General features: G+C 32.3%; 1 protein-coding gene across 1 annotated transcript; it reads left to right on the top strand.

The window, feature by feature from the left end:
- The first annotated feature begins 2,299 nt into the window (after window positions 1–2,299).
- On the top strand, window positions 2,300–10,961 carry LOC113393914 (delta(24)-sterol reductase-like). Its single transcript, XM_026631034.2, has 10 exons — window positions 2,300–2,429; window positions 3,856–4,062; window positions 6,883–7,038; window positions 7,675–7,899; window positions 8,208–8,302; window positions 8,680–8,851; window positions 9,225–9,383; window positions 9,461–9,658; window positions 10,199–10,330; window positions 10,661–10,961. The coding sequence occupies exons 2-10, from the start codon at window positions 3,871–3,873 to the stop codon at window positions 10,862–10,864; spliced, it is 1,533 nt and encodes a 510-aa protein (XP_026486819.2). The 5' UTR covers window positions 2,300–2,429; window positions 3,856–3,870; the 3' UTR covers window positions 10,865–10,961.
- The last annotated feature ends 1,163 nt before the right edge of the window (window positions 10,962–12,124 follow it).

Below are 12,124 nucleotides of genomic sequence, written 5' to 3'. Positions count from 1 at the left end.
AACGCCATTTTCTATGGGCGGTGGTGACCACTTACCATCAGGTGACCCATATACTCGACCGCCAACCTATGATATAAAAAAAAGGACTTGGCTTTCACTTGACAAAGAAAACCTGCTGAATTTCTTCCAAATAATTGTAACAGTAAAATGGTTAAATCCTTTATCACTGCCTTAAAATAATGTATTTACATTTATAATAAAAACCGAGTCTTACAGTAGTCGCATTTGAAGTGTTACATCTGACATTGTACATTCGTAATAAACAACATTAACAATATAAATGCTTTCGGAAAATGGGTTGGTTCCATTCAACGACATACTAGTGGGTCGCCCGCGAAACTTCGCGATTCTTCAATATATTTTTTAATGTCAAATAGTGTACATTAAGTTCAGTTAGAATTTGAGTTTATCGATAAAAAAATCTTTAATTTTGCTTAGAATAAACTTTCACAATTTACAACTTAAGCGAAATCACTTACAGATTCAGACAGACTCACAAATATCATGTTAGAGGATAGATATGTTACACATCAAAAATATAGATAATATTTTAAAAATATAGTTCTCCGCTGACAGTATATCACTTCTGGTAAAAACTAATATTAAAGTTAAGTTGGTAGCGATCGTATTTGTTTTGTACAGCTCTGATCTCGATATAGTCAATGTACCGAATAGTTTGCCTCGTGTGTAAGTATTTTTTAATATAAGCTTTAAGTTTATTTAGTATAAAATGTTATTGTATGTATTATTTTCTCTTCCGTTTGCTTTAGGATAGTTTCCATAAAAACTTCATTCTTTATTACTGTATCATTGTTATGTATTCGTATGTATCTGTGCGTGTCAGCGAATATAACTAGTTGTAAATATTTATTGCGTTTTGGCTTCACTGTAAATGGAAATTGGCTGTAGTACATTATTTTGACCTATCAAGCAGGGTTCCGCCAGCGTTTGCAATGAAATCGCAAAATATTGTGTTTATTTGTTATTATCACATTAGAAACCTTTAAATTATCAGAGTTTATCTGCTGTATTGTGCATGTATTATGTATTATACATATAAACCTTATTTTTGAATCACTCTATATGTATTTAAAAAAACCGCATCAAAATCCGTTGTGTAATTTTATAGATCTAAGCAATCACAGGGACAGACAGCGGTAAGCGACTTTGTTTTATACTATGTAATGATCTATATAATTGTGTAATTATAACATAACATGTCCTGACTGACTGATTCATCATCGCCGAGCGTAAACTATTAAAGTTAGGACCATGAAATTTGGCGAGTAGGTTCGTTTAATTAAAAGTAGACACCCACTAAGGAAGAGATTTTGGAAATTCTACCCCTAAGGGGGTAAAATAAAGGTTGAAATTTGGTATATTTTTTAAGTTAGATACATGAAACTTTATTTATGGGATACTGATTAAAACGAGTAGACATGTATTTAAACGTTTTTGGATATTCAACCCCTAAGGGGGTGAAATAGAGGTTGCAAGTTCGTATCGAAGTCCTTCATTTTTCAAGTTTCCTTTATTTTAGGGCTACTGATTAAAAATGAGTAGATATGTATTCACGCATTTCTGGATATTCTACCATAAGGGGTGAAATACACACCAATGTGGTGTACAAAGAGGTCTTAAATTAACGTAATATTTTAAGTTAATCTTCTGTACACATATTCAACTTCCACGCGAGCAAAGCCGCGGGCAACTCTTTGTTCTAAAAAAATATTTTGGTATAAGATGTACCGTGTATACATACATATGCATTTAGTAAAAAGCGGTTATTTCAATATTACAAACAGACACTCCAATTTAAGTATATGTATAGACAATAATGATATCTATTTAAAAATGCATTACATTTTTTTTATTTAGTTGTCTAAGTTTTTTTAATTAATCCGATAACATCACTACCAAAAAACAAACGCATTTTACTTTTAGCTGAATCATAGTTAATTTCTAAAATATTCGCTTATCAATGGTACTTTTAAAAATGTCTTAGTTATCGTAAATATTGTAATGGACAAAGAATCAAGAACTATTATGTATAATATCGGTTGCTAATTAATCAGACATTTAATTAATCGATATCCGTAGGTGTTGCAACTTAGTAATAAGTAAATGTTGGAGTTTATCTTTTGTACAAAATATTAAACGACAATCAATTTTTGATATTGATAAAAATAAATCAGATATGAGATTACATAAACCTCATCTATATTCTTTGAAATAGAACAATGTCCATTTTGGATACAAGAACACGCTTAAACATGCGTCTACATTATTGTAAACTGATCCATAATACGTGCATGTAAGGTATATATTTGATTGTTAACATTGAACGATGATAAGTGACCCTGATCTTAGGTTTGTTGATCAGTCCCGAACGCGCTGCTCACTGAAATCGACGCGAGTTTTACTATATGGTGAGTTTTCAGAATATATCACATGAATTATATGATATTGTACAATTATTTGTATTAGAGTTAAATTTGTTCAGTCTATGCTAGATTCACACGTTGCAAGTTTTTTTATTAAATTTGTTTTATCCTTGCTGTTCAAGCGGCGTTTATTCATGTTATGTACATATATGTTTGGAGCCTCTATGAAATGCTATCCTTGTCCGTTATTTAACAAAAAATAATAATATATAAAGCACCATTTGTTTTTGCATTTACTAACAATTATATACATATTGTGCTGTATTCAAATAGAAGCTGATTTAATCAAAGAATACAGTTTTGCGTAAATTTAAAACTTCAGACGGATGATTTTTTTTTATTCGAGCGGTCTACAAATAATATATCATTCAAACATACATCAGGCTTCAAAATCTAATTATTTTGCCTTTCGCAGCCAATTACGTATATTAGTACCAAACGCCGTCTGCGATTATTTTATTGTCATGATTATTATCTTCTACGTGATAAATGCTGAATTTTTATGTCAGGTTTTCCGCTTACTTAATCAACAAAAAGTTTTAGCTTACAAGGGAATAAAATAAATGAACAGCGCTTGAGAATAATTAAACGACAATGCTAAAATTGTTATTAAAATCCCGTGCGAATTAAAACAATACGAATGAGAGTCATCGTGGGTCCCTCGGTTGGAACGAAGTCGCCGACGCTATATAATATGTTAATTCATAACAAAAATAAATGTAAATATTAAGTTAAATCATATGAAACAGAAAGAGACAGAGAGACAGAGATGGAATGGTCGCCTGGAAGGGGGCATAACGCTTTTTCCTTACGAGTAGTAGACCGCATAAAAGAACTTCGTTGCAAAATTTCGTGCGTGCTCTATGCACTATTCTATTCTATGCAATATTCACGCAACCCACGAATTTAGGTAGGACAACATAAATGGATTTGTATTTTAATTTTGCATCCTATAAAGGGCAAGGTATTAAGTTTTAATGTGATAATTATTATTATATTTGAGAATGTACCAAGGGACGTACCAATATGAAGATTAATTATATAAATATATTCTTAAATAGTTGCCGCTGGCGGCTTAAGTTTGTCTTTTCTTGAAGTTTAGGCTTACTTTATACCAAATTTCATTAAATTCAGTGGTTTGGCCGTGAAAAAGCAACAGATTTACTAATGCATTTTTAAAATTAGCGTTGAAATTTATTATAAGAAAACATAGGTACATAACATTAAATCCATATAAATAATTGTGTCTTATTGAATTTTGTCTTGGTAGATTAGTTAATTTATATAACAATGATACATGATTAAGTTTTATTATTTTCACGATTCTTATATTTAAATGGAATTATGGACTAGACTTGATGAGATGTGTTGATAATATAAAATTACACCTTAAAATTGAAAATTTCTATAGTTCTATTGAATCATCATGGTTACGGTCGAACCGGAAACGTTCCTGGAATACATAATAATTGAGTATCGATGGCTGCTCGTGATCACCACACTGATGCCACTTTCGTTCCTGTGGAAAATCTGGTCAGCCTGCAGAAACTATGTGGTGTTTACAATGAACAGTGCACCAAAGGCCCATGAGAGCAAGGTCAAAGATGTTCAGAAGCAGGTAAGTCTTGTTTTGATATTTTATATATGTTGCAGCCAACCGATTAAATTAGTCCAATACATTTTCCGTTCATAGAATAGGGACCAATGTTAATAAAAATATTTATTTTGATAGTTTACGTTGGAACATAATTATTTGAATAAATGATAAATATTTATAATATCACGCCTATATTGAGATAGATCTTTTTAAAAAGTTTTGGCCTCATAGCTACTCTTGGTACTTACGTATTAACGCCACCGCAGCAAAAAAGGATTGGGCTTAGAATTCGATTTCTTCTTCTATTCTTCACTTTAATTTGACTTTCAACTTTGCCAAAACATTCAAAACGCCATTCATTCACGAATTTATGATGAATATTATAGACTGTAATAGATTTGTACCAATTAAATCGCGTCAATTCGTTGTCAAAGTTGTTTATTTTGTTTTATGGCTGGAATATGTACTAAAGTTCGTCTCGGCTAACACAAAAGTATTGTATATGTTCTTGGAAAATACCTTATAAAATCAAACCAACCAGATTATTAGCATGTGTTTTAACATTTTTGAGTTAAATACTAAACACATTGACCTAACAGGTTATTAACTATTGTTATTTTGTGTGATTTATTGTCAATGTATTGAATGATCTCTACTTCACGGTCACACCCGATGTCGGACCATTAAGAAGTATTGATTTTTTTGAGTTTACCATTCGGACGTCTTCAATTGAAGTTTTTTTGACTATTGCGATAAGATTTTACGATTTGATAAATTAAAATGACACCTGGCTTTGTAGATTGGTTTTCGTTATCTCTGACGCGTAACATCTGGACTTTTTGCTTTGAATATGGACACTTGTTTTGTTAACGGATTGATTTTTGTTGCTGTGGAATAGATTTTAACTTAACTCCAACTCTGACACGGAGACGGAGAAGAGGATACGCTAAGGCTGAGTTGAATGCCAAGGCCAGAGAGGAAGACTTCGAGTAATCGCTTCGTAGTCGAGCGGTCATTTGTTTTCTGACATTGGATGTCCGCACTGACGATCCCACGATCCTATGTTCTTCGCGCACAAGCAGAAGCCCAATTGCAGCTCTCATGTTGGTGGTAGCGCAAAAATCCTCGAATTTAAAAGCAGAATTTGTAAAGAGGCGAGTCGGCGGCTACACTATAGAGCATTGTAGACGCCTTAGCCTCTCGGACAGAAGCCGAAGAGACCCGACGCCCACGCAGATAAGAATGAAACCAGTCAATTACTTGTGGTGATATGTTAAGAGAACCGAGAACAGCAAAAAGGATATCAAAGTCTACGGGGTTAAAGGTCCGTTGGAGTTCACGGTTCTTTCTCTAACTGGTCTCCTATAGCTGCTGGCGTGCCGTAGGGTGGCGTGTTTTCAATATTTATGAATTCTATCTCCTCTCATATTATATCTCTCTACCACTTGTATGCAGACGATCTTATCATAATATTATTATTATTATCTACTCATTACGTAAAATTTCGGATTTAGCTAAAACTGTTTATTCAGTGAATGAAAATTTAGATAAAATTGCTAAATGGTCGAAATCCTTTGGATTAAAGGTAAACCCTATAAAAAGTCAAGTTTTAACCTGTTCGTCTGGATGGTGTTGACATACCGTTTAATACAAATTGTAAAAAAATTGGGGTTAGATTTGACCAACATTTATCGTGGGAACCACAGATAAGTAACATAAGTAAAAAAATGTTCTCTACTGTAGGGTCGCTCCGGAGATTGCGAAACTTTCTACCAATACCCACCAAAATTTCGCTAGAACAGAGCCTCCTATTACCAATTCTCGATGAGGATGACACTTGCTTTGTTAACTTAAAAGAGGAGCAACTAAACGAGCTTGAGCGTCTTCAAAATCTTTGCATTGTTTCATATTTGGTCTTCGTAAATATGATCAAATGTCCAATTTTCGCAAAAAGCTCAAGTGGATCAAAATTCGCTATCGCAGGAATACTTTACTCGATACTTTTTTAACCTTCAACTCCGCTCTATTTAAAGGAGCGTTTTAAATTTTTACGTTCTATTCATAATGGAACTCTTCGTTCTGAAGATACTTTTAGAAATCCCCCCTCATTCGACTTCATTCTATACTAATTCCTTTACTGATCAGGCTGTTCGCCTGTGGAATTCTCTTCCTGTTGAAGTGAGACGTGCACAATTACTTGTCTCATTTAATACCACCTTGAAATAATAATCTTGCAGTTTAATGCAGTATATTTCGTAAGAATTTAATTTAATTTTCTGTATAATTTGTGTATGAATGTTAGATATCAAGTACTATTGATTATTTTATTTTAAATATATTATTATTACTCTGTAATGTATTTATATATTATATTTATCTCTGCTATGGACTCCCCTACCTCTTTCAATTTTTGTTTCTTTCCTCTACCTTATGGTTCCCAGGGGAGAGATCGCTGTTTTAGCGATAAGGCCGCCTCTTGTGCATCTTTCTTGAACGTGACTAAAGTATGTGTTTATTGCTGTACAATATAGAGTATTTTGATTTGATTTCACTGATTAGCACATCACCAAAGTCAAGTCTTTATTTTGGAATGTATTTTATCCATTATTGGAACCGCATAGATGAGTGAGCCGTTGTATCTACAGGCAAAAATAATATAAACACCTTAGTTCCAAAGGTTGATGACGAATAACTGTGTTGGAGATATTTAATAGTTGATGAGGTGGTTTTACTATAAAGAAGTAAAATCTCACCGGGCGTCTGTGACTAGATTATTCTGTTGATTTGAACACTTAATATTTTCTCTTAACAGTGGTACTTATTCGTATTTATATATTTTAGGTGAAAAATTGGTTATCCGGGGACCGCAGCACTCAGCTTTGCACTGGACGACCAACTTGGCAGACAATGTCCTTTCGCCAGGGCATTTACAAGAAAATGTTTACCAATATACAAATCAATCTCGTTGACGTGCTGGAAGTTGACACTAAGAACATGGTCAGTATAAACGTAAATTATTATTTTATAAGTTATTTAAAACAAAAATAAACTTTCTTCTTCGCCGTTGGCGTGGCTTTGTCGAAAATATTCTGCCAACGTCAAGTTTGTCTGTAAACAGCGGTGGTGGATCGAAGCCATTTAAAATTCAAATGTTAAAATAAATGCAAAATATATGGAACAGAAATAAGATAAGATTTAAATATAGCGTTGTTTGTGAAACTTACCAGACATCAGAAATATGGACATTTTGTTTATATAATAGGAGATAGAATTGTAAAACAGTAGAAATTGTGTTTTCTGCTTTTATTATTTGAAGGTGATTTTTTCCTCAATACGTATTCCGTCTAAGATAAATCTTTGATTAATTATAAATTGTACCGAGCATGGTATTAATATTGTTACAAAATGGGACTAAATATTTCACATTTTTTAAGAAAACTATTCGTCCCTACAAATAACAGTACTGTGGGTCAGTAAGCAGTCTTTTAAAACTAAAAATGTAAAAATGGTGTTGTATTCGGCAAGCCACAATAAACAATGCCTTAACTTTAACCCCTTTTTTTTTTAGTCTGCAAATTTATCTCTGGTTACGTATCTAGAGTACTATTAATGTTAATATTATATCCCTTCCAGACAGTTCGCTGCGAACCATTGGTAACTATGGGACAGCTTTCCCAAACTCTAGACCGTCTCGGTCTTGCGCTAGCCGTCGTTCCAGAGCTAGACCAGTTGACAGTAGGAGGTTTAGTAATGGGCACAGGAGTAGAGACTTCTTCGCATATATATGGACTTTTCCAGCATATATGCGTACAGTATGAACTAGTTCTTGCTGACGGATCTGTCGTTACTTGTAGTAAGGTAAGAGATTAGTGTAGTCGCAGAAGTCTTTGCTACAGTCATTATTTTTTTACCAAAACATTTTCACGTCAAAGGCATAAGAGTGTACTGAGAATTTGAATTTTTATCAATAAATGAAACATCGACCATTACTTGCAAAATAATATGGTCCAAACAGGTATGGTTAATATTTGTAGTAATCAATCAAACAAATCAGTTAAACATTTAGTTGTAGTCTGTAGCAATATCAAAAGATGAGACCAAAAGGTTGAATACAAAATAATCTTAATACACTTGAGAATAAATTGAACAATGCAAATCTTTTTTAGGATGAAAATCCAGATCTCTTTTACGCAGTGCCGTGGTCATATGGAACATTAGGATTTTTAACCTCAGTCGTTATCAAAGTTGTTCCTGCCAAAAAGTAAGTCACTTTTGAATTTTCGTTTAAATTTTACATATGCTGATGAGCTATTATAATCTTCTTAAGGATTTTTCAGAGTTTTTATAAGTATGAGCCAGTGTAACTACAGGAACAAGGGACATAACTTAGTTCCCAAGGTTAGTGGCGCATTGCGATGTAAGGAATGGTTAATATTTCATACAGCGCCATTGTGTCTATGGGCGATAGTGACCACTTATCATCAGGTGGCCCTCTTGCTCGTTCGCTTACCTATATCATACAAAAAATATAAAAATAAATTAAATAAACGTAAAGATATGATTCAAAGCCTATATCTTACTATTTAATAAAATTGAAAACTGTACTAAAACTATCATTTGTTAAAATTGTATTTTTAGGTATGTTCGTATTGAATATCATCCATATACAAACTTATCAGATCTTGCGAAGCGTTTTCAAGAAGAATCAGTGAAGAAAACACATCAATTTATCGAAGCTTTGCTTTACACGAAAGATAGCGGCATGGTGATGACTGCCGACATGGTGGATGCAGTAGGGAAGGACGGAAAGGTATTTTTGTATATTATGTTAATCATTCCCTTGCATTTATTTTAATTATTTGGAATCGCTGTCGAGCTAAACGTTAAAAACGGATTTTTTAGATTTTTAGGGCGGGCCCCTTGCTTGTCCAAACTTTTATGAGATTGTTTTTATTAGTAGCCTTTTGCGGGCTTTATACATGGGTGCATATAACAAAAAACTCTTATTATATATTAAAATGATTTACTCTTTTGATAAATGTATATGTTTGTCAATATTCACCATGCACTTTCAACTAAGATTGGATATATGCTTTCGATAATTTTAAAGCAGTATCTTACACAGAGCATGTTGGACAATATTGGAGAATGTAAATACCTAATGATTTTTTGTGTTACTTCAGTTTAATCCAATTGGCAAATGGTACGCTGAGTGGTTTTTCAAACAAGTTGAAAAGTATCTCAATGACTATCGTCGAGGAAGAAAAACAACAGTTGTGGAATATATCCCATTACGAGATTATTATCACCGACATACACGAAGCTTCTTTTGGGAACTCCAGGTATTAATTGGTGTTAGGAAAAACTACAATTGATTAGGCTTTTGTAATATATTTACTACATTTTCTATATATTTCAGGACATAATACCATTTGGTAACAACGTTATATTCCGTTACCTGTTCGGTTGGTTGATGCCTCCTGAAGTTTCCCTGCTCAAGCTGACGCAGCCAGAGGCCGTCACCAAACTTTACAACAAGGCTCACGTCATTCAAGATATGTTGGTGCCAATCGAAGCCTTGGAAGAAGCTATAGATGTGTTCCATAGGGAATTTGAGGTATCTTCGACCTGTAACTGTTAAATTGAAAGAGGTTTTATATTGAGCAATAGTTATGTTAAGGTCTTTTTGGATGTGACTCTACTCCAATAGAACGTTTATCGCAATGTTAAATTTGTTTTATAGGCTTCATAAAATAATGATTCAGTTTTCATAATCATATTACATATAAAATGTTATAAATTTGTGTTTTATCGCTTTCTGAAGTTTATTTTAAATAATTATATCTTTTTGGTAATTAATTTGCAAAATTAAGTCTACAGTCAGTCTGTAATAGTGCTGATGTTTCTGAATGTTCATTGATCATAGATTTGACTAAATTATTAGTCAGTGTATTCCATAAATTAAATTACATACATATCTAGGGTAGACATTTTTAACACGAAATATTTTTATACAATCATATTTTTGACAAAAAATGTTTCACTCGACATCCCTTCCCACTTTCAATATATCTGCATGTATTTGTATCCGCAGATCATAGCGAATGTATTTAGTTAGTTTTTTTTATTTACATTTTTTATTTTAAACCCTTTGCAGGTATATCCCATTTGGCTGTGTCCATTCAAAGTATTCAACAATCCAGGACAGTTGAAGGTCCACTCTGGCGATTGGCAGATGTTCGTAGATATTGGCGTCTATGGTGTTCCAAAGGCTAAAGGATTCGAAACAGTAAGTTGTTAATAAATAGCCATTTTCATTTAGTTTTATTGTAAGCTACAAAAAGGACATCATTTGGAATAAGAGACAAATGTTTGTATCGTTTGTTCCTATCAGCTTTTTTCTGCAGCGGTTTCGACTCTGTTTGCCTGATATGAGACATCTAAACGAGAGATATATTTGCAACTCAAAAAAAAATTCTATCATAAAAATAATTAATCATTTTGACGATAAAATTAAGAATCTTTTTAAATAACTTTAATTGTGAAAAATTAGAAACCAACAAACAATCAACAACTTAATTAACTTGCAGATTGAACATTGAGCAATTTACTTTTTCAGGAATCATCAACTCGTCGTATAGAACAATTCGTAACTCAAAAGCGTGGTTTCCAAATGCTCTACGCCGACACGTACACTACTCGCGAAGAATTCAGACGGATGTTCGACCACACGCTCTATGACAAGATGCGGAGCACCTTACCTCATTGTAAAGAGGCCTTCCCAGAAATATATGGAAAAGTTAATAGATTAGTTAGGAAGTAGATGTAAGGTTATACCTATTTTGTTATATAATTATTATTACTAGAGTAAACATGATAGTTCAATAAGCACGTGTTTTGTTCTTAAATATACAATAGTTTCTTAAAACATCGTTTAATTTATGTTCTTTAGAATAATGAAATAAGTCAATAGTCATGAAAGTAAAAATGATATTATTAATGATTTAATCAAAATAAAAGAACAGTTGTTAAAAAAAATCTTAAAATATATACTAAATTATTTTCAGAGATAATTTTTTTGCTAAAGATATTATTTTGAAATTATACTTTTAATATTAATACGCTTCTTAAAAATCTAATTTAAAGCATAGAGGTCGTTTCAAATTAAAAAATAATCGATAAACAATATCGATAGATTGCTCGATCGATACATTTTAAATTCTTAAAGAATTATTCTGTCACTAGTGATAAGTGGTCAGTATTCTTTATGGTTTTGCAAGTATTATAAATTAAACAGTCACATACATATTTTACGTGTGACCCCAATCTAGATATTTCCTGGCCTTATTACTAACTAACTTAAAATTTTATTTCTTTATCATTCATGGTCCCAACTTCTCCTCGCATTTGGCCCAGTAACGTCCTCCAAATCGTATTGTACAAAATACAATTAGAAGCATTTCATTCTGAATTAAATAAATTTCACAGATATTGTTTACATGGTGAATATATTTGACCTAAATAGCATTACAAAACAGTGATTTGTTAATTAGATAAATGGGATTTAAGGATTAATGATTTTGCAGGATAATACATTTCCCAATACTACTTTGGCAATCACGACCTAACAATCCTCATACAGTTTAATTTTTTAAAGCACATTAGTTTTTATTTCCAGTATTATTTCCAATTTTCCGCTCTCTAATTAAGTTTGTGCTTGAAGTTTGATATGAGTAGGTTGGAACTAGGCGGCTTATTATACCATTGAGTTTTATTTTTTCTGCTTGGTATTAAGGGGTTTATTTGTAATGAAATTACTTCATAAATAATATCAAATTCAAATCTATTATTTTAGGTAACTTTGACACACTGCGTATATCTAGTATGTAAACTTAGGTTTATTTATTTGATAGGTATATTTGGGAAGGTGTTCTCAATATATCGAGGCTTCTGAAAAGCAAATAATAATCAAATATTTCATATTTAAAATATTTAATTTTTTTTTTTCAATTTTAACGATTTTTTATCCACGCGCAAATGTACATATTTGTCAGAATTTCATTTTTAACGTTAAGTTTTCTGT

Source organism: Vanessa tameamea, chromosome 26, assembly GCF_037043105.1.
Source record: "Vanessa tameamea isolate UH-Manoa-2023 chromosome 26, ilVanTame1 primary haplotype, whole genome shotgun sequence".
Lineage (NCBI taxonomy): Eukaryota > Metazoa > Arthropoda > Insecta > Lepidoptera > Nymphalidae > Vanessa > Vanessa tameamea.
This window is presented reverse-complemented; position numbering and strand designations above follow the sequence as displayed.